At 36.0% G+C, this 24,267-nt stretch overlaps 1 protein-coding gene across 1 annotated transcript; it reads left to right on the forward strand.

The window, feature by feature from the left end:
- The first annotated feature begins 18,535 nt into the window (after positions 1 to 18,535).
- On the forward strand, positions 18,536 to 19,643 carry LOC103012494 (pantothenate kinase 3-like). The gene is given in 2 exon segments (XM_057533150.1): positions 18,536 to 19,500; positions 19,502 to 19,643. Coding segments are annotated over 2 exon segments (1,107 nt in total).
- The last annotated feature ends 4,624 nt before the right edge of the window (positions 19,644 to 24,267 follow it).

Genomic DNA, 24,267 nt, shown 5'->3' on the forward strand with positions numbered 1-24,267 from the left:
TAAAAAATACAAACACATGGAGGCTACACAATACACTACTTAATAACGAAGTGATCACTGAAGAAATCAAAGGGGAAATCAAAAAATACCTAGAAACAAATGACAATGGCGATACGACGACCCAAAACCTATGGGACGCAGCAAAAGCAGTGCTAAGAGGGAAGTTTATAGCAATACAAGCCTACCTCAAGAAACAGGAAACATCTCAAATAAACAACCTAACCTTGCATCTAAAGCAATTAGAGAAAGAAGAACAAAAAAACCCCAAAGCCAGCAGAAGGAAAGAAATCATAAACATTAGGTCAGAAATAAATGAAAAAGAAATGAAGGAAACAATAGCAAAAATCAATGAAACTAAAAGCTGGTTCTTTGAGAAGATAAACAAAATTGATAAACCATTAGCCAGACTCATCAAGAAAAAAAGGGAGAAGACTCAAATCAATAGAATTAGAAATGAAAAAGGAGAAGTAACCACTGACACTGCAGAAATACAAAAGATCATGAGAGATTACTACAAGCAACTCTATGCCAATAAAATGGACAACCTGGAAGAAATGGACAGATTCTCAGAAATGCACAAACTGCCGAGACTGAACCAGGAAGAAATAGAAAATATGAACAGATCAATCACAAGCACTGAAATTGAAACTGTGATTAAAAACCTTCCAACAAACAAAAGCCCAGGACCAGATGGCTTCACAGGCGAATTCTATCAAACATATAGAGAAGAGCTAACACCTATCCTTCTCAAACTCTTCCAAAATATTGCAGAGGGAGGAACACTCCTAAATTCATTCTATGAGGCCACCATCAACCTGATACCAAAACCAGACAAAGATGTCACAAAGAAAGAAAAATAGAGGCCAGTATCACTGATGAACATAGATGCAAAAATCCTCAACAAAATACTAGCAAACAGAATCCAACAGCACATTAAAAGGATCATACACCATGATCAAGTGGGGTTTATCCCAGGAATGCAAGGATTCTTCAATATACGCAAATCAATCAATGTGATACACCATATTAACAAATTGAAAGAGGAAAACCATATGATCATCTCAATAGATGCAGAGAAAGCTTTCAACAAAATTCAACACCCATTTATGATAAAAGCCCTGCAGAAAGCAGGCATAGAGGGAACTTTCCTCAACATAATAAAGGCCATATATGACAAACCCACAGCCAACACTGTCCTCAATGGTGAAAAACTGAAACTATTCCCACTAAGATCAGGAACAAGACAAGGTTGCCCACTCTCACCACTATTATTCAACATAGTTTTGGAAGTGTTAGCCACAGCAATCAGAGAAGACAAAGAAATAAAAGGAATCCAAATCAGAAAAGAAGAAGTAAAGCTGTCACTATTTGCAGATGACATGATACTATACATAGAGAATCCTAAAGATGCTACCAGAAAACTCCTAGAGCTAATCAATGAATTTGGTAAAGTAGCAGGATACAAAATTAATGCACAGAAATCTCTTGCATTTCTATACAATAATGACGAAAAATCTGACAGTGAAATTAAGAAAACACTCCCGTTTACCATTGCAACAAAAAGAATAAAATATCTAGGAATAAACCTACCTAAGGAGACAAAAGACCTGTATGCAGAAAATTATAAGACACTGATGAAAGAAATTAAAGATGATACAAATAGATGGAGAGATATACCATGTTCCTGGATTGGAAGAATCAACATTGTGAAAATGACTCTACTACCCAAAGCAATCTACAGATTCAATGCAATCCCTATCAAACTACCACTGGCATTTTTCACAGAACTAGAACAAAAAATTTCACAATTTGTATGGAAACACAAAAGACCCTGAATAGCCAAAGCAATCTTGAGAACGAAAAATGGAGCTGGGGGAATCAGGCTCCCTGACTTCAGACTATATTACAAAGCTTCAGTAATCAAGACAGTTTGGTACTGGCACAAAAACAGAAATACAGATTAATGGAACAGGATAGAAAGCCCAGAGATAAACCCACACACATATGGTCACCTTATCTTTGATAAAGGAGGCAAGCATATACAGTGGAGAAAAGACAGCCTCTTCAATAAGTGGTGCTGGGAAAATTGGACAGGAACATGTAAAAGTATGAAACTAGAACACTCCCTGACACCATGCACAAAAATAAACTCAAAATGGATTAAAGACCTAAGTGTAAGGGCAGACACTATCAAACTCTTAGAGGAAAACATAGGCAGAACACTCTATGACATACATCACAGCAAGATTCTTTTTGACCCAGCTCCCAGAGAAATGGCAATAAGAACACAAATAAAGAAATGGGACCTAATGAAACTTAAAAGGTTTTTGCACAGCAAAGGAAACCATAAACAAGACCAAAAGACAACCATCAGAATGGGAGAAAATATTTGCAAATGAAGCAACTGACAAAGGATTAATCTCCAAGATTTACAAGCAGCTCATGCAGCTCAATAACAAAAAAACGAACAACCCAATCCAAAAAAGGGCAGAAGACCTAAATAGACATTTCTCCAAAGAAGATATACAGATGGCCTACAGACACATGAAAGAATGCTCAACATCATTAATCATTAGAGAAATGCAAATCAAAACTACAATGAGATATCATCTCACACCGGTCAGAAAGGCCATCATCAAAAAATCTACAAACAATAAATGCTGGAGAGGGTGTGGAGGAAAGGGAACACTCTTGCACTGTTGGTGGGAATGTAAATTGATACAGCCACTATGGAGAACAGCATGGAGATTCCTTAAAAAACTACAAATAGAACTACCATACGACCCAGCAATCCCACTACTGGGCATATACCCTGAGAAAACCATAGGTCAAAAAGAGTCATGTACCAAAATGTTCATTGCAGCTCTATTTACAATAGCCAGGACATGGAAGCAACCTAAATGTCCATCGACAGATGAATGGATAAAGAAGATGTGGCACATATATACAATGGAATATTACTCAGCCATAAAAAGAAATGAAATGGAGGTATTTGTAATGAGGTGGATGGAGTTAGAGTCTGTCATACAGAGCGAAGTAAGTCAGAAAGAGAAAAACAAATACAGTATGCTAACACATATATACGGAATCTAAGGAAAAAAAAAAAAAAAGCCATGAAGAACCTAGTGGCAAGACGGGAATAAAGACACAGACCTACTAGAGAATGGACTTGAGGATATGGGGAGGGGGTGGGGTGAGATGTGACAGGGTAAGAGAGTGTCATGGACATATATACACTACCAAATGTAAAATAGATAACTAGTGGGAAGCAGCCGCATAGCACAGGGAGATCAGCTCGGTGCTTTGTGACCACCTAGAGGGGTGGGATGGGGAGGGTGGGAGGGAGGGAGATGCAAGAGGGAAAAGAAATGGGAACATATTGTATATGTATAACTGATTCACTTTGTTATAAAGTAGAAGCTAACACACCATTGTAAGGCAATTATACTTCAATAAAAATGTTTTAAAAAAAAAATTGATCAACAGGATTATTTGACTGTAATGTAATTTATCAATTGCCCACATGATGTCAAGTTGAAACACGGCAATCAATCAATCAATCAATCAATAAATAGGTTTCTATCTCAAGCCTTCTAGGAAATGCATTCCATTACATCCAACCTAAAACAACACATCTGTGTCACTGAAAAAAAGTTAATATATTCATATTTTAAGAGATTTTGGTAACATTATGATAATATGAACAGCAAACTGCTAATTGAATTTCCTAGAGAATATAAAATGATCCGAAGTGAAAGAAATCACATTGTGCTGTAAAATGCAGAGGTAAAAATCTGTTTTTCAAAAACAGAATTGCATAAGTAACAGGGTATCATGAAAATAAAAGCAGTACCTAAGGCATAGACAATGTAATATATCAGTATAAAACAGCGTTGTAGGTAATGAAATCTAGACACAGGACTCATGGTATACCACATCACTGAAGATAGGATTAGTGATGGCAACTCCATAAAGATGAAACCTACACTATTGGATTTACATTCAATATGATTCCATTTTCAGTTTTTTGCTTGTTTATTTTGTTATAAATAAGAAGGAAACACATTCAGCTGTAATCTGACATCTCAGACTTCAGCAGTACAGATGTATTAAGTGGTTCTTTGTTTTGTTTTGCTTTTAGCTGTAAAATATTTTATAAATTAAGGGAATGCTTGTTCAATCACATCATTTTATGTATATGAAAATCTATATAAATACACATATATGAAAATATTTGTAAGGCACAAACCCAATTTAGTTGTTACTGATGTTATTACTTTCTTACAAAAATGTTGTATTGACCTGTATCAAATTTGTGTGAACTCACCCATGTACTATAGCATATAACTTAATACTTCTTGGAGAAAATACACCTTTCTCACACACACACACATGAAATCTCGAAATTAATTTTTACATTAATTTAATAATTAGAAGACCTAAGTAAAGCAATAAGAACTAGAGAGAACTCGAGTCTGAACTGACAAAGGGTACCTTTTTATATATGGACTAAAGTGGAGAATAACAATGAATGTAGTTAAAAAAATGAAGATTGTCTACCTCCTAGCATATAACGGCAATTTTGAACTAAAATATATAGTAATTCCATTAGTTACAGCATCAAAGTTATACTGATTTGTGTTTGATGAGAGAAAGAAGGAAAACCTTTCATTTTTTTTTCACCTGCTCATTTAACAAATGGTATGTTCCCTAGAGAATAATAATGGGATAAAGGATGAGTTTACTTAGTGAAGTATGTTTGAGGAATTACAGTCCTCTCACAGCAGAAAGAATAACTGGAGCAAAGGAATAGAAGCAGAAAACCAAAAGGTATATTTGACTCTCATAATCAGATGTTTAGAAGCTGCGTTCCCAGATGTAGACTTATTAACATTCACATGGTAGCAAAATCTATGACCAGCTCAATCATAAAAATACACAACAACAATAACAGATTCCTGTCCTCAGCAAGCCATTTCAAGAGATTGTTATCTGGTTCAATTACATACCGTTGTAAACAACTTACCTACAGCAAGAGCTGTGATTAAGGTCACACTACAAAATGTCATGAAAACAAAATGCTCCATAAAGATAGTCACATCATTCTTGTTAGCATGAGAGGAACAAAATGCCTAGCTTATATACTAACTTTCCAATTTAATCCAGTTACCAAAATTTCCCACAGCCACTCTAATTCAAGAAAGTTGTAGTCCCTTCATGTTATGAGGAATCAAAATGCCCAGTGAGAGGTATGAGACACTGGGTATAGTTAAAGCGCCCATTCTCCTGAGATGTTGTCTCAAGAAGTGATGTCTGGGAATAAATGCAGCGGCCAGATAATTCATGTGTAGCACACTGGTGAAGTTTTCAAAACCATGCAATTATCTTGTTGAAAAACATTTTTGGACTAATCATTCCTATAGAACTTACTAATTAGATCTTACGATGTTTACATTATGTTAAAACTTTACAATATGAAATAAGAGAATTTATCATGAAATCAAATCACAATATGGATTCACCAACATGACTGTTGTGATGAAATGTTTTATAATTATGAGTATGTTAATTATCCCTCTGGTCCTATCACTACATTAGCAACCAAATTAATAAATACATATTTTATTTAGTGAACCATGTAAACCAAAAGAAACTAGAGATGAAAACTATGCCAAGTTAAATCAAAGGAACAATCCCTAAGTCTTTCAATATACTTGAATTTGACACACAGTCTGCTCATACACCCATAACTTGCCACTCCAAGTTTAATGATTTATTCAGGTTTGTTGTATAAATCCATCTTCCTTGTAACAGAGAAGAACAAACCTAAGTCCATATCAAGTCTATTTCTTAGCTCTAATCTTTGTGCTCTGTTTCCTGTGCTTAAGTCTTTCTGACTTTGCACCTTTGTAAAAGAACATTACCTATAGCCTCCAATATACATGATAGCCCTCTGCAGTTTGGTATCAGGGTTGCCAAGGAAAACACAAAGCAGTTAAGCACTGGATAGAACAATGCTTTAGTTACACAGAGAAGAGACAGCTTCAAAGGTAGGCGTAGGTCCCCCCCATGACCAGGGGGTCTGTTTTGGTGATTCACCTATGAGTACCCCCTTTCATGCCCCAGTGGAAGGAACCCTATCCTTCCCCATGGAAGACAGATTTAACAGTGGGATTGGTCAGGTGCCATAAAACATACACGCTTTAAGCAAAGCCAAAATAGTACTCATTGAGCATGAAACAATAACAGATATTCCCATATGAAGCAATAAGGCTGGCATGGGCTCTGTGGGTGTTCTATCTCTTGGTAAGGAAGTGTTTCAGGCCCAAGTCCCATTCTTAAGAGGCTGAGTGGGAGTCAAGACTATGCACGTGAGACAGGCATTTGGATACGAAGATTATGAGGGATAGTTTTTTTTCCCCTTCAAGGATGTTATGTTCTAGGTTAATTACAATAACGCAACTTTAAAAATAAGGTTCAACCTGGTAACAAACCTGAAAGTTATATAAATTGTTACAGTGACTTATAAAATGAAGGGGTCACAGCTGGTAGAACTGAAGAAGAGTCTTCTTGAAGATGACGTTCAACTTGAGCAAGAAAGGAGGAAGGGAGCAAATGGAGATGTGAGGTTAAAACTGGAAACCCTATGAAGGACACTCTCTTCATCAGCGTTTAGTAATGCTGTGAAAAGATACATGTCCTGAGAAAAAAAGTTTTCACTACTGTGTATGACAATTTCAGAGGCAGAATCAAGTTGTCATTTTTATTCTGTATTTTTATACTAATTGTAATAACAAACATTTCCAGCTGAAAATGTTATGTCGTCTGTCAGACTTGCATTCATTTTCTCCTTAATGTCTGATTCCAGAATGGCACTATCAGGTGTCTCTTTTTAAATGCAAATAATGTCACCATCTGAAGGTGAATATGAGGTCAAAAAATTTAAAAACACAACTAAAGTTAATTAAAGGTTAAAAACAAAGCATAGTGCAAAGCAATTATACCTTAATCATCTTTCACATCAACATAAAAATTAGACTGCTTTTCAAGTTCTTCTATTGTGCCTAGATATATATTTTAAGTTTACATGTGCAGAATGATTTCAATAGAGTCACTGCTTCAATCATTTTGGGGTTTTGGCAAGCTATTACATCATATTTCATCAAGGAAATATTTTACTGGAGATTGTTTCCAATCTCATACCCTCCTTCTATGACTCTTCATTATTTTTTTCCAGTTTTATTGAGACATGCTTGACATAGCACTTTATAACTTTAAATTGTACAGCATAATGACCTGACTTACATATATCTCAAGATGATTACCACAGTAAGTTAACATCCATCATCTCACACAGATACAAAAAAAATAAAGATAATTTTTTTCCTTGTCATGAGAACGTTTAGGATTTACTCTTTTTTTTTTTTTAAAAAGGACTTTTTTTTTTTTTAAATAAATTTATTTATTTATTTATATTTGGCTGTGTTGGGTCTTCATTGCTGTGTGTGGGTTTTCTCTAGTTGCAGTCAGCGGGGGCTACTCTTCGCTGTGGTGCAGGAGCTTCTCATTGCGGTGGCTTCTCTTGCTGCAGAGCAAGGGCTCTAGGCACGTGGGCTTCAATAGTTGTGGCACGCGGGCCCAGTAGTTGTGGTTTGCGGGCTCTAGAGCACAGGCTCAGTAGTTGTAGTGCACGGGCTTAACTGCTCCACGCCATGTAGGATCTTCCCGGACCAGGGCTCGAACCCATGTCCCCTGCATTGGCAGGCGGATTCTTAACCACTGTGCCACCAGGGAAGTAACTGGATTTACTCTTAACAACTCTCATATATATCATACAGCAGTGTAACTATACTCATGTTGTACTTTACATCACTGCTACTTATTTTATCTTATCATTGGCAGTTTCTACTTTTTGACCACCTTCATCCAATTCCTTCTTTCTCTACCCCTCCTCCTCCACTTTGGTAATCATAAATCTGACCTCTTCTTTTCTATGAGTTAGTTTGTTTTAGATTCCACATATAAATGAGATTATATAGTATTTGTCTTTCTCTATTTTACTTCACTTAGCATAATGCCCTCAAGGTGCATCCGTATTGTCTTGAATGGCAGGATTTTCTCATTTTTTAATGGCCAAATAATACTGTATATATATATATATACCACAATTTCTTTATCCATTTATCTGTCAGTGGACACTTAGGTTGTTTCCATGTCTTTGCTATTGTAAATAATGCTGTTGTGAACACGGGGGTGCAAATGTCTCTTCAACATAGAGTTTTTATTTCTTTAGGATATATTCACAGAAGTGGGACTGTTGGATCATATGGTTGTTCTAGTTTTAATTTTAGAGGGAACCTCCATACAGTTTTCCATAATTGTACCAATTTACCATCCTACCAACAGTGCACAAGGGTTCCCTTTTCTCCACATCCTCACCAGCATGCGTTATCTTCTGTCTTTTTGATGCTAGTCATTCTAACAGGCCTGAGGTAATAGCTCATTGTGATTTTGATTTGCATTTCCCTAATGATAATTGATGTTAAGCATCTTGTCACATACATGTTGGCCATTCATATATCTTCTTTGGAAACTGTCTATTCAGGTCCTTTGCCAATTTTTAAATTCAATTGTTTTCTTGATATTGAGTTGTATGAGTTTATTATATATTTTGGATATTAACCCCTTATCAGATATATTGTTTGCAAATATTTTGTTCCCAAACCATAGTTTGGCTTTTCATTTGGCTGACTCTTTTGCTGTGCAGAAGCTTTTTAGTTTGTATAGTCCCACTTGTTTATTTTTTATTTTCTTGCCTGTGCTTTAGGTATCATATCCAAAAACCACTGCCAAGACCCATGTCAAAGAGCTTTTTTCTATGTTCTCTTCTAGTAGTTTTATTTTGCCTGGTCTTACATTTAGTCTCTATTTTGAGTTAATTTTTTTGAGTGATGTAAGACAGAGGTCTAGTTTCATCTTCTTACCTGTGAATGTCCAATTTTCACAGTGGCATTTATTGAAGAGACTGTCTTTTCTCCACTGATTGTTCTTTGCTCTACTGTCAAATATTAGTTGATCATATATGTATGGGTTTATTTCCTGGGCTCTCGAATCCGTTCCATTGTTCTACTTCTATTTTTATGCCAGTATGATATTGTTTTAATTACTATAGCTTTATAATACAGCTTGAAATTAGAAAGCGTGATGGTCTTCATTATTATTTTACGTTGTTTCAACATACAAGTAAAATTACCATGAATTTTGTAAATGATCTCCCAACCTCTAGGTTATTCTTTATTCTCTTTTAAAGTTTAAAATACTCATTTAAAATAATTCTTGGAATTACGAGTCAATGTTCAAAATGTGAGCAGGCTTATAGTTTTGTACTCTTTGTGAAAAGTATACAACTAAAGAGAAATGATAAAAAAAAATAAAAACACTGGAGAGAAGGGGAACTTCATAAAACTCACATATTAAAATGGTAATATTTTTCATCAAAGTTTCACAGGCCTTTTAATACCTTCTTCTTATGAAGAGTAAGACTTATGTAAGACTCTTATGAAGTCTTACTCTGTAAAATATACACGTTATCATGCATATACATTTCTTCTACGTTTGAAAAGTCCGTATCTGACTATAGAGTTAATTCAATATCTAAATATACATTTCCTGTTTCTTATCATCTCTCTAAATAAAACTGTAAGACTTTAGATCCCCCCCTTTCTTTTTCAAACATGGACCATCACATGATTCAACAATAAGATGAAATCATCATTAGAAATCAGTAAGAGCTTGACTCTACAATATGAACTTAACACACATGTATTTAAGCAAAACTGTTCCAATCTCAAACTATTCCCCTGAGATTTAGTCATATAATCTGGATTTGGAATCTAATAGTCTCTGAAACCACCAAACATTAAAATGTCCTACTGAAAATACTCCTGGTTTCCCAAAAGTATCACGCATTTAAGATATCAGAGCACAGTAGTCTAAAAAGAACATCACCCGCTTCAACATCTAAAAACTGCCACCTAATCCCCATTTATACAAAGGTTAAATGATCACAAATGAATACTTTAGGAAATATTTATCAGGTTCTGCTGATCCTCAGGTCGTCAAGCAGGACTTGCCCCATATTCATAGTTAACTATGAAGCAGTTCCATCTGTTGTTGTTGTCGCACAGTAGTTCAGTCTCAGATGTTTCATGTTATTCATTAACTAATACTTGCCTGAGCTTTTTTATCCCCCAATATTTGCTTAGCTAAGCAACTTCCATACATATCCAGACCAGACCATTTCAAAGTGAAGTAAAACCTTCATCAGCAAAACCCATGATTAATGACTGAACAATGATTCTACTGTTTTTCTAAACTAATTTTATGAAATTCAGAAAGATCAAGATACTTTAGAGAAAAAGCCCAGGATCTAATGTGGTATAAACAATCCATGTAGCTTTTTAAATATAAAGAGTAGTATACTACAAGCATTGTCAAAGAGTCTCAATTAGGCCAGTGCTCTGGAAGTCTAATTTGTTTATACATATTAAGAAAACCACATTGTTAAAAAAATATACAGGCTAAGGAAAGTCCATGCTAGGCCATGACCAGATACCAGTTTTTTGGATTTTATTTTCCCTATTTTTTTTTTTGATGTGGACCGTTTTTAAAGTCTTTATTGAATTTGTTACAATATTGCTTGCTTCACGTTTTGGTTTTTGGCCGCGAGGCATGTGGGATCTTAGCTCCCCAACCAGGGATGGAACCCTCACCCCCTGCATCGGAAGGCGAAGTCTTAACCACTGGACCACCAGGGAAGTCCCTATTTTCCCTATGTTTTGTTTTTAGCAAAGGACTTCAGTAACAGACCTTGAAATAAACACTTTAAACTTCAACACAAGAGTGAACACTTTAAACTACAATACAAGAATGAACAAAATCCACTGGCCTTCTTGGCCTCAACATTTCCTCTTTCCAGAAGGCTCTTCCATTCACTTTCTACTCATGGCTTGCAGTGATCCAGTATTAAACTCCTGTCCCTTTCAATACCAACTGCTTTTCAGCTAAGACTCTAAGTCTCATTTCAGTCATTTTAAATTAAATTATTTAAAGGAAACTTGATTTAGGTATAACCGTATTAACCTGGGCAAAAAACAGTTACCACATCACTGCCGCTTTCTATTTAAAGACTATTCAATTACTGCTATATCACAAATTGCTTCCAAAAGTGGTATTTTACATTCCTTTTCCCTTTCTAAGAAACTTGAGAAAACTATTCTCTTTTTTATCAAAAACTTCCTCTCTTCCCACTCAGTTCACCCCTCTATAAAACAGTTTTCACCTACTGTGCTGTGCTGAAACATCTTTGACTGCTTTGTTCTGTTCTGTTCTTCCTCTTCAAGTTTGCTTCTGTCGTTGACATAATCAGTCACACCCTCCTGCTCCGCCTCCCACTGCTCCACCATCACCTTGTTCTTTTCTCATCTCCTCATGAACTTGAGTACCCCTTAGACACAGAGAAGAAAAAACAGGCTTAAGCAACAGCTTTTCATTGTAGTTAAGTATGATAGAACAACTCATGCTTTACTTGTATAAAAACCTGTGAACTCAAAATAACAAGCACAATAATACTTACAAAGAGATACGATTATTTCACTGAAATAACATAGGCATTGCCTTTCTGATCAATATTATTTAGATTAAACTAAGAAGCCTATATAGCTGGGAAAATTAAACATATTTTTTTCTTTCTTGACTTTATTACTTTTAATTGGAAAAGTACCTCATATGCATTAATTGGGATTTAACTGCATAAGCCAAAATCCTGTAAAAATCAAGTCAGAGTTTTAAAAGCACCTAATAATAAAATATTCATATACAAATATTAAATATATGGCAGGGGAAAACTACTCTCCATTTTCAGACATAACCAGGAAAATTTTACTATAGTGGTTAATACTGAACATTTATTGGTAGGCAGTCTCTCTAAAATTAAGAGTTTATTAATCAGAGATTATACATGTATAATATTATATATGTATAATATTATAACTAATATAAACATCAGTTATAATAAACACTACATTTCATTATAACTGAAACCAGATGACTCATAGTCATACATTGCAGCGGGAATCTATTTAGGTGTTAATTCTCAATATGTCTGGAACCATTTGGGTTATTAAATGTGTCCTTTAACTCATACATACCTAGTGTTAAGGGCTGAACTGTGTTTTATAATTTGATGTCCTAACCCCCAGTGCCTCAGAATGTGACATTATTTGAAAATAGGATTGTTGCAGATATCATTAGTCAAGATGAGGTCACACTGGAGTAGGGTGGGCACCGAATCCAATTAACTCCAGTGTCCTTGTTAAAAGGGGATATTTGGACATAGGCACAGGGGAAGAACACCATGTGAAGATGAAGGCAGAGATCAGGATAATGCAGCAGAAGCCAAAAAACGCCAAAGACTGCCAGCGAACCACCTAAGAGAAAGGCCTGGAATAGATTCTCCTTCACAGCCCTAAGAAGGAACCAATTCTACTAACACCTTGATCTCACACTTCTAGCCTCTAGAACTGTGAGATGAGAAATGTCTGTTGTTTAAGCTGAATGACAGGTCCTTAAGGTTCTCCTCAGCTTGACTAAATTTTAGACAGGTTTCTTCCTGACTACAGGCCCCTGAGCTTCCTTATCTTAGCACATTTATTTTAGAAAACTTGCAATTATGTATTCCTTCCCTACACCTTCGAGATGTAAATCTTCTCCCTTCTTCTTGCCACTTTCACAAGCCAGGAGTATCTTTCTCAAGTACCTGGGAGCCACCCTTTTGAAGTGTAAGCGCCAAGAATAATGATAGGTTCTCACATCCCCAGCCTCTTTGGGGGAGTAGGAACCAGACTTCAGAAAGTGCCAATTGGCAAACACCGATGACCAAATCACATTCACCAACGTACCCTCTACTGTCTTCTAGTACTTTTCCACTAGCTACTCTGGTGTGGAAAACGCTCCTGCTTTTTGTTTCAACAGAGATGAGTTCAATCCCTCATCCTTACTGTGACAGTCCTGAATAAAGTCTGACTTGCCTGTTTCACTCTGTCTATGAAAGTTTCACTGAAGCAGCCACCCAGTTTGTGGTACAGCGGCTCTCTCAAACTAATACACTAAGTACTGCTATTGAATGTCTGGTAAATTAACAAGCCATAGAATAGCAAATGCTAGATTTAGAGTGAACTTGGAATGAGCAGGAATCCTATCTCTAGAATTTTATAGCTAATCCCCTTTAACTATAGATCACACATATTTAAGAAACAGCTTTGGCAGCTATGAATAGTGTAAAAAGATCATCAACTACAATGTTATACGGAGACAAAAAAGTTATGTAAAGAATTTGGGGGCAGAGTTCAGCATCTATTTCTAATCTCAAAAAATGTATGTATATGCATATGCATGTTTATAAATCTTTATACACGTGTGTATATAACTATATATGCATATGCATATATACATTTCAGTCATTATTATTAAATATACATGTTCCAAGCTTTTGTGTAGATTTGGCCATGATTAATACAGGTAAATTATATGTAAAAGCACTGCTTAATGATAATATGATTTTTAATTTTCTCTATGGGTGGATATTAATATATCCTTGAAACTTCACCTGCATGTAACTCTTCAGAGAATCCCTATCACAGAGAGAATAAAGTCAATGAATACAAATTCCTCCTCAGATACTTTTACAGCATCAAATCTCACTGCTCCTCAGCATTCTCTGATACTATGTAATTATTTGTCATTTTATTTTCCCCAACATATTTTTTAGGTCATCCTTCTTTTACTTATGCTGTCCCCTTGCCAGGGAAGCCCTTACCACTTTTCCTCACCTGCTACACTATTACTCATTTCTTCAGAGTCAACTCAGGCACCATCTCTTCTACCAAGTTCTCCCTGAAAGTAGAGGTTGGAACAATTGTCTTAATTGCTGTGCCCTGGGGTACTCTTTTGTCTTCCTTTACTTTTTTAATCACTTTCCACATTATATTCAAATGATCAGGTTACATACCTATAGCCCGTCAAAGAATTGTAAAATCCTTGATGGTACTGTCTAGCACTGATATTTAATAAATGCTCAATAAATGTCTGTGGAAACAGAACAATCAACTCCTGTTTTTCCTAGGAAATGTACAGGTGAATGAATATTTTTATTCACTTACAATACTATCAATCATTGTTATTAAAGTTATATCCAAATCAATATTACCTACAAGATTTTAATACCCATCACTTGGAAACTTGTAATTTAATGATCAGTAACCAAACTACTGTTCCTATAAGAAGTAACTATTTTCTTCCCCTACAACCTTATAACTTTGTGAGAATACTCAAAACATTTCAGTTTATTTTCCAAAGTTCTGCTTTTCCATTCCTCTCAGGATTGCAGAAACTTTCAAACTGGTTGCAGCTGCCACTATGGGTTTCAGGGTGAAAATAAACCATTCTGTTTGTGGAAGAAAACAGAATGAGGAAAAAAATATAAAATCTTATATAGTATGCCATTCAAATCTTAGATATGTGACATGATGTCATATAGCCATAGTCTGATATACTAATACCAGTTGTCAAAGGCTATGTTGAACCCTGCTCACCCTTCTAACCTCTCACCCTGTGCAGCAGGACCACGGTGTAATGCATTAATTAGCATCATACACTAATTAAATTACTAAGGCTGAGATTTTCTTCTGGAGAAATGTTCCCAAGTAAATTGATGTTGCCAAATATATCCTCTGACTTTCTAACCAAGACACCACTCCCTCACATCAGGATAACTGGAACTGCTGCTTAGTGCTTGTCTTTGCCTTCTCATTTCCACTCCTATAATCCATTCTCCACACAGCAGTCAGTGTGGAATTTTACCACACAAATCAGATTGTTCTTTCCTCTCTTAAAAACCCTCCGGCTGCATTCCATTGCCTTGAAATAAAATAGTCCCACAGCTAGAAGAGGGTACAGAGAAGACCCCTGCCTCATTCTCCCACCTAACCTCCTACACCTCTGCCCCTCACACACCAAACTGCAGTCTATGAACCTCTTTCTGATACTCATATACACCTAGGTTATTTCCTTTTTGTGGCCTTTGCATTTGTTGTGGTTTCATCCTTCTAGAAAAACCTGATACTAAATCTCCTCATGACTGTCTCCTCCTCATTATTCAAAATTCTAATCAGGGTGGGTGACTCCCAGTCTATAGCACATCTATGGTCACTTTTTATCCCTTTGACTGTGTTCCCAGTGAATGCAGGCAGTTGGACTTTAGAGATGGATCAAGAGTTCAACTGCAACACTACCCTACTGTGAAAAAAAAGAAAAAGAAAACGGGAATGTTTGTGTTTTAGAGCTTCTACTTCATCCCTTTGTTGGGTACGGTGGGCATTCATAGTAAGGGTAAAATTAGACAATGAATTTCACCGGGTCAATAATAAAAGATAAGAAAATAAAAGGGGAATGTGAGTGTATGTTTTCCACTAAAGGTGAATGATATCTTAAGTTGGTAGTCTTCGGCTACACACAATTACATGTATCAGTATGAATTAGAAACACAGTACAAACAGGCAGCACTAATGACAGTTTTAAGGCCATTAGACATTAAGTAATAAAAACTCCTTCCTCTGTTGATTATCATTTACATATTCTCTTACTACAGCTACATCCTTAAAACTAAATAAAAATAAACAAAGAATAAATATTAAGGAAGAAGGGTTGATTCATATAATATATAGTACATATTATATATATTATATAATACATAGTGGTACGTATACACACATATATACACATAGAGAGACATATATGCGTGCATATATATATATATTGCAATCCAACAAGCTGGAGAGGTACATGTTCATTACACTTTTCAATTACAGCAACTAAAGTGGCATATGGGTGACAGTTCAGCAGAGAACAGACAATTGCCTTGCTTTCTAGATCTGTAACTCAGAATATATATTAACTATCTTTAGCTTAATGTCTATAATAAGGAAGATGGACATTCAACAGCAGCTCTGACCAGATGATAATCTAATTGACATAAAGAATGTACAGGAGGAGGCATGCATCAAGGGAAAAATGCCCAACACTCTGAGATGTACAACGATAGACCAAGTGGCCCTCGGATGCACTGGACCAGGAAAAGCAGGTTGATCTCTGATGCAAATATGATAGAGACAACTGAAGCCCTAGTATGTAATGGGATTAAATACATTTACTTAAAAAGGCATTAAAGACATTTACTTTTCCAACTCTGAAATTCTGAGATCCAGAGTTGAAAACCAAAATTGTTTCTAAAGGATGCATCTTCTGGTATAAAAATAAAAGAATATCTGTAAGGTAAATACTACTCTTTACTAATTAAAACTCTCCAAGATTATCCTTAAGATGTGTGTTTCTCACATATATACATATATGTTTATGTATGTGTATGTATCTGTTTATGTGTGCATGAGTATTTGGTATACTTAAAATTATTCTAAATATTTTATCTTGATAGGACTATTTACTTTTTAAACTATAATGATTTGCAGGTGGCAGCCTTATTTATCTTCTGTGTTATAATACTTACTGTAGGAAATATGAAAGCTTAGTTTAGGTTGAAAGAAAATATCAGGCCATAATTTAATTATCACTTCAATAGATTTTATTGAAGTGGAAACAAAGCATATACTTATATTTGTTTTGTTAAATTGGTAAATCGATATCCTGCGAAATTTAATCCATTTTTTAATTTACAGTTATTCGTATTCCTAAGTGGGTATCTATTTTTCCAGAGGAAATCATTTTTAATATAGCTTGTGGAAAATTTAAGACTTTGTTCATATCCTCTGCTTAATGTGTATACTTCCAACTCTCCATAAAGAGAATAAAACTCTAATGGTTTTATTATCATATGAATTTAAAAATCCAGAAAAAATTTGACATAAAGGTAAAAAAGAGAGAAAAATATTGGAAATATGACAGTTGTGTAGCTGTAATAAGTTCTCCTTTCTCAGAAAACAACCTGGGATTTATTATACAAGGTCATGTCTGGAAGAAAAGATTAAAACTTGAAGCACCATTAAAATCTACAATAACTGCTCTCTTCTACTTTTATTTAAAGCCTTCATGATTGACACATTTTATTAGCTAGCTCCACGCCCTTAGCTTTGTCATAGCAATTGCTAAATTAATTTACAAACTTCAGTCGACTTGTGTTTTTATAGCTGTCTCCCTGAATATCCTTCATAAGCAATACTAGAATTCCCCCCAGACAGAGCACTGCTGTTCAGACTTTAATTCTTCCCTTGTTAAATAATTGTGTTCTTTTGATTGTACCAAAGGGCTAAAGGGTAAGCTTCCTTTCATATGTGCTATTTTGTCAACAACTGCTTCAGAAAGTTGTCAAATTGCAACGTGAATGGGATGGAACACTTACCTTCTATTGTGACAGAAGCCATTATAATTCACTGTACTCTACAATACTTACGTTATAATGTATTCATTGGCAAATTATTTAGACTCTAGGTAGGACAACAGTGATTCAGAGCAAACTGAAGATAGTTTGGTGTTTTACAAATAAATGTTTATAAAAGAAATGTGGTTTCTGAATAAATCTAATAATTTTAGAAGAATATTTATCAGGGGAAGTCTGAAAAATTGGGTAGGTACAATAAGATACTTTTACTTTCTTACTAATATCGTTTACTATGGCAAACCAATTTTCTCTTAAAATAATCAAGTTTCTTAAATCATTTATTCTGCTTCAGATGAAACCTGATTTCTTTGAGATCTACGACAGGAGTATTTTTCTGAACAGAGGGAGTGAATGAAGGAGAGTGGTTCAGATCTGATGAGAGAACTTTAATGTCAAAACAGGTTCTTCTGACAGGGAAGGAAAACTCTCCCCAATATGACCATGTGATTTTCCTTGTTGATTTTCCTTGTTGAGTCCAAGGAGGCAAAAATGGACTTCAGTCCTTCATTTAGACACAAAACCACCACAACAGCTGCAACAAATCTGGTCTCATATAACTATTTACACGATGCCTTTTCCCCCGTTCTAAGTTAGACCACATATTTCTTAGGCTCATGTTTCTCGGGCTCCGGTGGAAGATTTTCTATATAGTCCTGAAAATCAGATTTGCGGTTTGGTATATTCATTTCTTGCTTTTAAGATTTCTTAAAACATAAGTTTAGTGAATACTGAAAAAGCTATTTCACATATACTATTTTCTCAACAAACCTATGTGCAACTCAGTCCTCAAAAATCCTACGTGTAAATAATAGATAAATTGGGCGGCGGCTCGGGGGACCTAGGCCTTTTGTTTGGAGCGGCGGCGGCGGCAGGGCCCCCTCCCTGCTTCCCCTGCTCGCTCGGTCCGGCCGCCCCTCGCGGGGATAGGGGGGCCGCCCCCTGGGCCGGGCCTCGTCTCAGGTGCCCCCGCCCCTCCCGGCCCGAGGGGAGGACCGGAGGCTGCCTCTCGCCCCTCGGGCCGACGCCATGAAGATCAAGGATGCCAAGAAACCCTCTTTCCCATGGTTTGGCATGGACATCGGGGGAACTCTGGTAAAGCGCTCGTATTTTGAACCTATCGATATCACAGCAGAGGAAGAACAAGAAGTTGAGAGCTTAAAAAGTATCTGGAAATATCTGACTTCTAATGTAGCCTGTGGATCCACTGGTATTCGGGATGCACGCCTTGAACTAAAAGATTTAACACTTTTTGGCCGGAGAGGGAACCTGCACTTTATCAGATTTCCAACCCAGGACCTGCCTGCTTTTGTCCAAAGGGGAAGAGAGAAAAACTTCTCAACACTACCCACAGTGCTACGTGCTACAGGAGGTGGTGGTGACAAGTTTGAAAACGGTTTTCGCACAGTTGGAAACCTCCACCTGCACACACTGGATGAAGCTGACTGCCTTGTAAAGGGCTTGCTGTACACAGATTCTGGCAGTTTCAATGGACAAGCAGAGTGCTATTATTTTGCTAATGCCTCAGAACCTGAGAGATGCCAAAAGATGCCTTTCAATCTGGCTGATCCCTATCCACTGCTGGTAGTAAACACTGGTTCCGGGGTCGGTATTTTAGCAGTCTATTCCAAAGACAACTATAAACGAGCAACTGGGACAAGCCTTGGAGGGGGTACCTTTCTGGGTTTATGTAGTTTATTGACTGGCTGTGAAAGTTTTGAAGAGGCTCTTGAAATGGCATCCAAAGGTGAGAGCACCCAAGCTGACAAGCTGGTCCGTGATATTTACGGAGGAGATTTTGAAAGATTTGGTCTGTCTGGTTGGGCTGTAGCATCTAGTTTTGGGAATATGACTTATAAGAAGAAGCGAGAATCTGTTGGTAAAGAAGATCTAGCAAGAGCTACGTTAGTTACTATCACCAACAACATTGGTTCTGTGGCACGAATGTGTGCTGTTAATGAGAAAATAAACAGAGTTGTCTTTGTTGGAAACTTTACGTGTCAATTCTCTCTCGATGAAACTTCTGGCATATGTCCTGGATTACTGGTCAAAAGGTCAACTGAAAGCACTGTTTCTAGACCATGAGGGATGTTCTGGAGCAGTTGGTGCACTTCTTGGGCTGCCAAATTTCAGCTAAAGCGTCGGGTTTCTCTCTGTTAATAAATATCATTCGAGAGGAACTGAAAACCAGAGGTGTAATTACTGCATTATTTGTCACTGGGAACCAAAGGATAAAAGAGTAGCACTATTCCTCTTGATTTTTAAGTGTCAGAATGGTAAGCTGCTATATGTTGCCATATTAAAAAGAGAGCTCCAGTAATGTAAAGTATTTCTAAGTGAAATGCTTTCCCTTCTGTATATAGCCAGTGTTAAATCCTTAAATGCAATACAGCCTCTGATGATTGAGCTTCCTCTGAAAAAGATCTTCTATTTATTTTATTTTATGTAGCCAACATTGCAGTACTGTATGTTCAAACATGAATCTTAAAGTCTCAGAAATGTTTAGCTCATGAAAATAACAGATTCTGAATATTTGTTACAAGTCTTCTATGTGTGTTTTGGTTACTAGTAAGTGGACAGTAACACACCCTGTATCGAAACTTACTGAAATGGCAATCAAAGATGATCATTTTTATGTGATTTTAGAAGTGTTAAAGCAATATTAATTATTCATTACTGTTGTTTTCCAAACATATCTTCTCCCAAAAAGCATGTTTATGTGATCTTTCCTCAGAAGTATAACCTTTTCCAATGCCATAATTTAATTGAAATGCTATTGTTAAACATTAGCCTGAATTTTAAAACGAATCCTAGAAAATGCACATAATTGGTGATACTGCATTTTTTGTATTTTGAGTTTATCAGACAGTACATTTTTAAATGTTTTTTAATGGGAGGCTTACTTATTTGAAAGTCCATTCAGTAAGGTCCCAGGACTATTTGAATGGAGTATGGTTTATGTGTATTGGTAGGGTTCTGTGCTCTTCTTTCTATACCACATTTATCTTAGGCCCAAAGTTAGCCATTTCTGTTTAATTAGGTCTGAACCATCAAAGCTAAAGACTGTCTTCTACTGTGAACAGCAACAAAATCATTTATGCTAAATGGATGTTATGGAAATTTAAAAGACAAGTTGTTTGAAACTGGGGGAATCTGAGGCAGTATTGCAGAATTATAAAGGGATCAATGTTTTGTAAATTCTGGTAATAAAAGCACTATAGTTCCAAAAAATAATAATAATAATAAATAAATAAATTGAAGCTCATAGATATTAAGCCACATAGCAAGGTAATATACTGTATAAGTAGCAAAACCAGAATCAACACCGAACCTGGTTAATTCAAGACTTCACATTTTACTCAAAATACCATAAACTTTCTGTTAAGCTTCTGTATAAGATAAGAATCACCACACAGAAGCATGATATGATTTTCACCTTTATTAATTTAGGTCTTTTTAGTTTTTGTATGACTTCTTATGCTATCAGCTAGGCCAGCTAACCATGATTCAATCGATGAACTTCAGGCAATGATTTAGAAAAAAAACTCCTAGTTTGATGCTTATACTGGAAATTCATTATATAAGAAAATCCAACACAACAGAACATTGTATTCACCAAGATATGCAGCTCCATTCTCAGAGTGCCTACTTTAGTACTTTTAAATAGTCAAGTACCTTGGGGAAAAAAGAAAACTATGTAAGAACTGCATATATATCCTCTATGTTCTATAGTAAGAGATATATAAAACTTAACTATACAAAGATTCTGTAATTTGAAATCTAGGTGTAGATATAAAAATAGAAATAACTACATTATGAATTGCAATAAAAACCACAAATTATGCCTAAATCCTACAGAAATTTAGAAGGTAGAGGATTCCCTTCTATCTGAATTTATCTGAGAAGGTACTGAAAATGTATCTTAGAAACAATACATTATTTTTAGCAAAATAAGCAGGATTGTGGAGATAGGAAGGCCTTTTACTCATTCAATAAAATCCAAATTTCTGGATAATAGAATTCTATATTAAAAATATTTTTTTAAAATAAATGTAATGTTGGAGTAGTTGCCTAAAATGAGTTGGCTTAGAATATCAATCCAAGGATGCTGGATTTTAGGTTTATTTTTAGTGTTTGCTAAAACAGCTTTACATTGGGAATATTATTCTTAGAGATATATGTAGTATGACTTGGGGAAAAAAAACAAAACTGATGATTGGAGAATATAACACGAAGAATAAAATGAGCTTAAACCATATTGGTAATGGTGGGAACAGGTATAAAGAAAGCACTGTTATTAGTTGGTGTCTCTTTCCTACTTACACAGAATAATATTGGAAAAGGAACCTAAAAAACAGTAGGGAAATTGGTCTCCTAGTATTATTGAGGTTCCCATCAAGAAATAAATCACACTCAAAATTAGAGAATTTGAGAACTCATTTACAAAGGAACTTGAGATAGGCAGAAAAATGCACCCCCCCGCCCAAGATCTCCATGTCCTAATCCTTAGAACCAGTGAATACGTTACCTTAAATGGCCAAAAGTACTTTGCAGATGTGATTAAATCAAGGATTATGAAACGGGGAAATTATTTTGGAGTGTCCAGATGGAGTTAAATGTAATCACACAAGTCTTTATAAGTGAAAGAGGGAGACAGGAGAGTCAGAGATGAGATGTGGTGAGAGAAGCATATGTCAAAGTAATAGGGAGCCAAGGGCCAAGGAGTGCAGGTAGCCTCTAGAAGCTGGAAAAGACAAGAAAACAGACTTTCCCCTAAAACATCTGGTAGGAAAGCATCCTTCCGACTCCCGGATTTTAGGACTTCTGACCTCGACCTCTAGAACTTTAAAATAAAAACTTGTATTGTTTAAATCACTAAGTTTGTGGTATTCTGTAAAGCAGCAATAGGAAATGATTAAAGGATTCTATATAAGGTGTGTGTAGGGGAACTCCAAAGGCTAAGGAGGCAACAACCCAGAGTCGGAAGGACAAGAGAGGAGTGAAATGACCAGAACCCAAAGGTACTGAGTTGCACAGTGTCAGCCACCTTGTAAAGGAGTAGTGAACCTCTCTTGAAGGGTCAAACTACCTAAAGGTGAATTTGCAAGCTGGGAGCTAGGGGTATAAATGTACTACCAATGTCACTCTCCTTCTGTATCTGATCTCCTACGAGGGCTCCCTGTGGGATGACTCAAGCTGGAACCAAGAAGGCAGGGGAACCTGCTGAAAGGCATGAACTGCTGGGCCTGAACACATGGTAGAGAAGAACGAAAAGATGCCTGGCACATCTCCCTCTGGCACTTCTGCACGCCCCCCCCATGTGTAGCTACTAGTGATAGGTCCGCAAGTAAAGAATTCATCACTTCTAACTGCCCAAGCATGTATCGTCCAAAAACACATTTTCTGACCTTGCTCTTGAATCCTTTTCATTATTATTAGAAAAGGAAAGAAGCTATTGAGAACCTAAGGAAATATATTCTTGGAAATTTTCTAAATAGAGTGAAGGAACTGAAATAATAGCAGTAAGACAGTATTACAAATAAAATAAATAAGTAACATTTGGGGACTTCCCTGGTGGTCCAGTGGGTAAGACTGCGCTCCCAATGCAGGGAGCCTGGGTTCAATCCCCGGTCAGGGAACTAGATCCCACATGCATGCCTCAACTAAGAGTTCACATGCTGCAACTAAGATGCCCACGCGCTGCAACTAAACATGCTGCAACAAAGATCCCGACTGCCACAACTAAGACCCAGTGCAGCCAAAATAAATAATAAATAAAATAAATAAATATAAAAAAGATCAGTAACATTCGTTGTGAGCTTAGATCTCCTAAGAATTGTGCTAGGCACTGTATACAACCTATATTTATGCCTCTAAATTAACCTGTGATTTAGATAATGTCCCATTTTACAGTGTTTTCAAGAGATTCAAATATTTATGTACCTTGTCCCAAATCACAGAGAGCACATGGAACAGGGGGAACACAAAACCCATTTGCCTATTCCTCTCCTTGAAGTACGAGTTTATTTTCTACTTTATGAACTTGATTTTTATATATACTCAATGGGTCTATTATACAAAGTTGCTTTAAATATTCAGTACTTATAAGTTTCCATTTAATCCTCTGATATGTTAGCAATGTGTCAAGTGAGCTGAACTACAGTGAAGGATGTAGGATTTCAAGGACACTTATTTTGCTTGCCAACGAACATAACACATCTATTTGAATGCTTGTAGACACAGTTCAGAAGAAAGATAAGGCATTTGTTATGTTCCTCTGCCATAATAAACACTATTTTGCATCATTCCAGAGTGTAACTGATTCTAATATGTTAATTAATTGTAATCAAGTAAAACAACTTTCACTGTTAGAAAACTTATTTTTAATATACAACTAATACTATATGTACCACTTAACTCTCTTTGCTTTAATTTTCCAAGTATTTTATAAAAGTATCTAAGTTGGAATAAAAATTTGGACACTAACAAAAAGTTAATAGGAAATGTGCAGAATAATGGCATTTATTTGAAATAAATGTTGTATGAAATGAATCATATGAATTGCTTTAGTAATGAAACAGTGTGAAGAAATAAATAATAATCATATAGCAAGTAAGATTATGATAATAGTCAAACGATGACTGAACATCCTCTTCAAAATACCTATAATCTTTTACTGATATTTGCTTGTTGAGGGTGTAAGAGTGGTAAATGCACGGACATGGATAAGTGTTTAAGACAAATTAATTTAAATATATTAA

The sequence above is a fragment of the Balaenoptera acutorostrata genome, chromosome 18, assembly GCF_949987535.1.
Source record: "Balaenoptera acutorostrata chromosome 18, mBalAcu1.1, whole genome shotgun sequence".
In the NCBI taxonomy this organism is placed as follows: Eukaryota; Metazoa; Chordata; class Mammalia; order Artiodactyla; family Balaenopteridae; genus Balaenoptera; species Balaenoptera acutorostrata.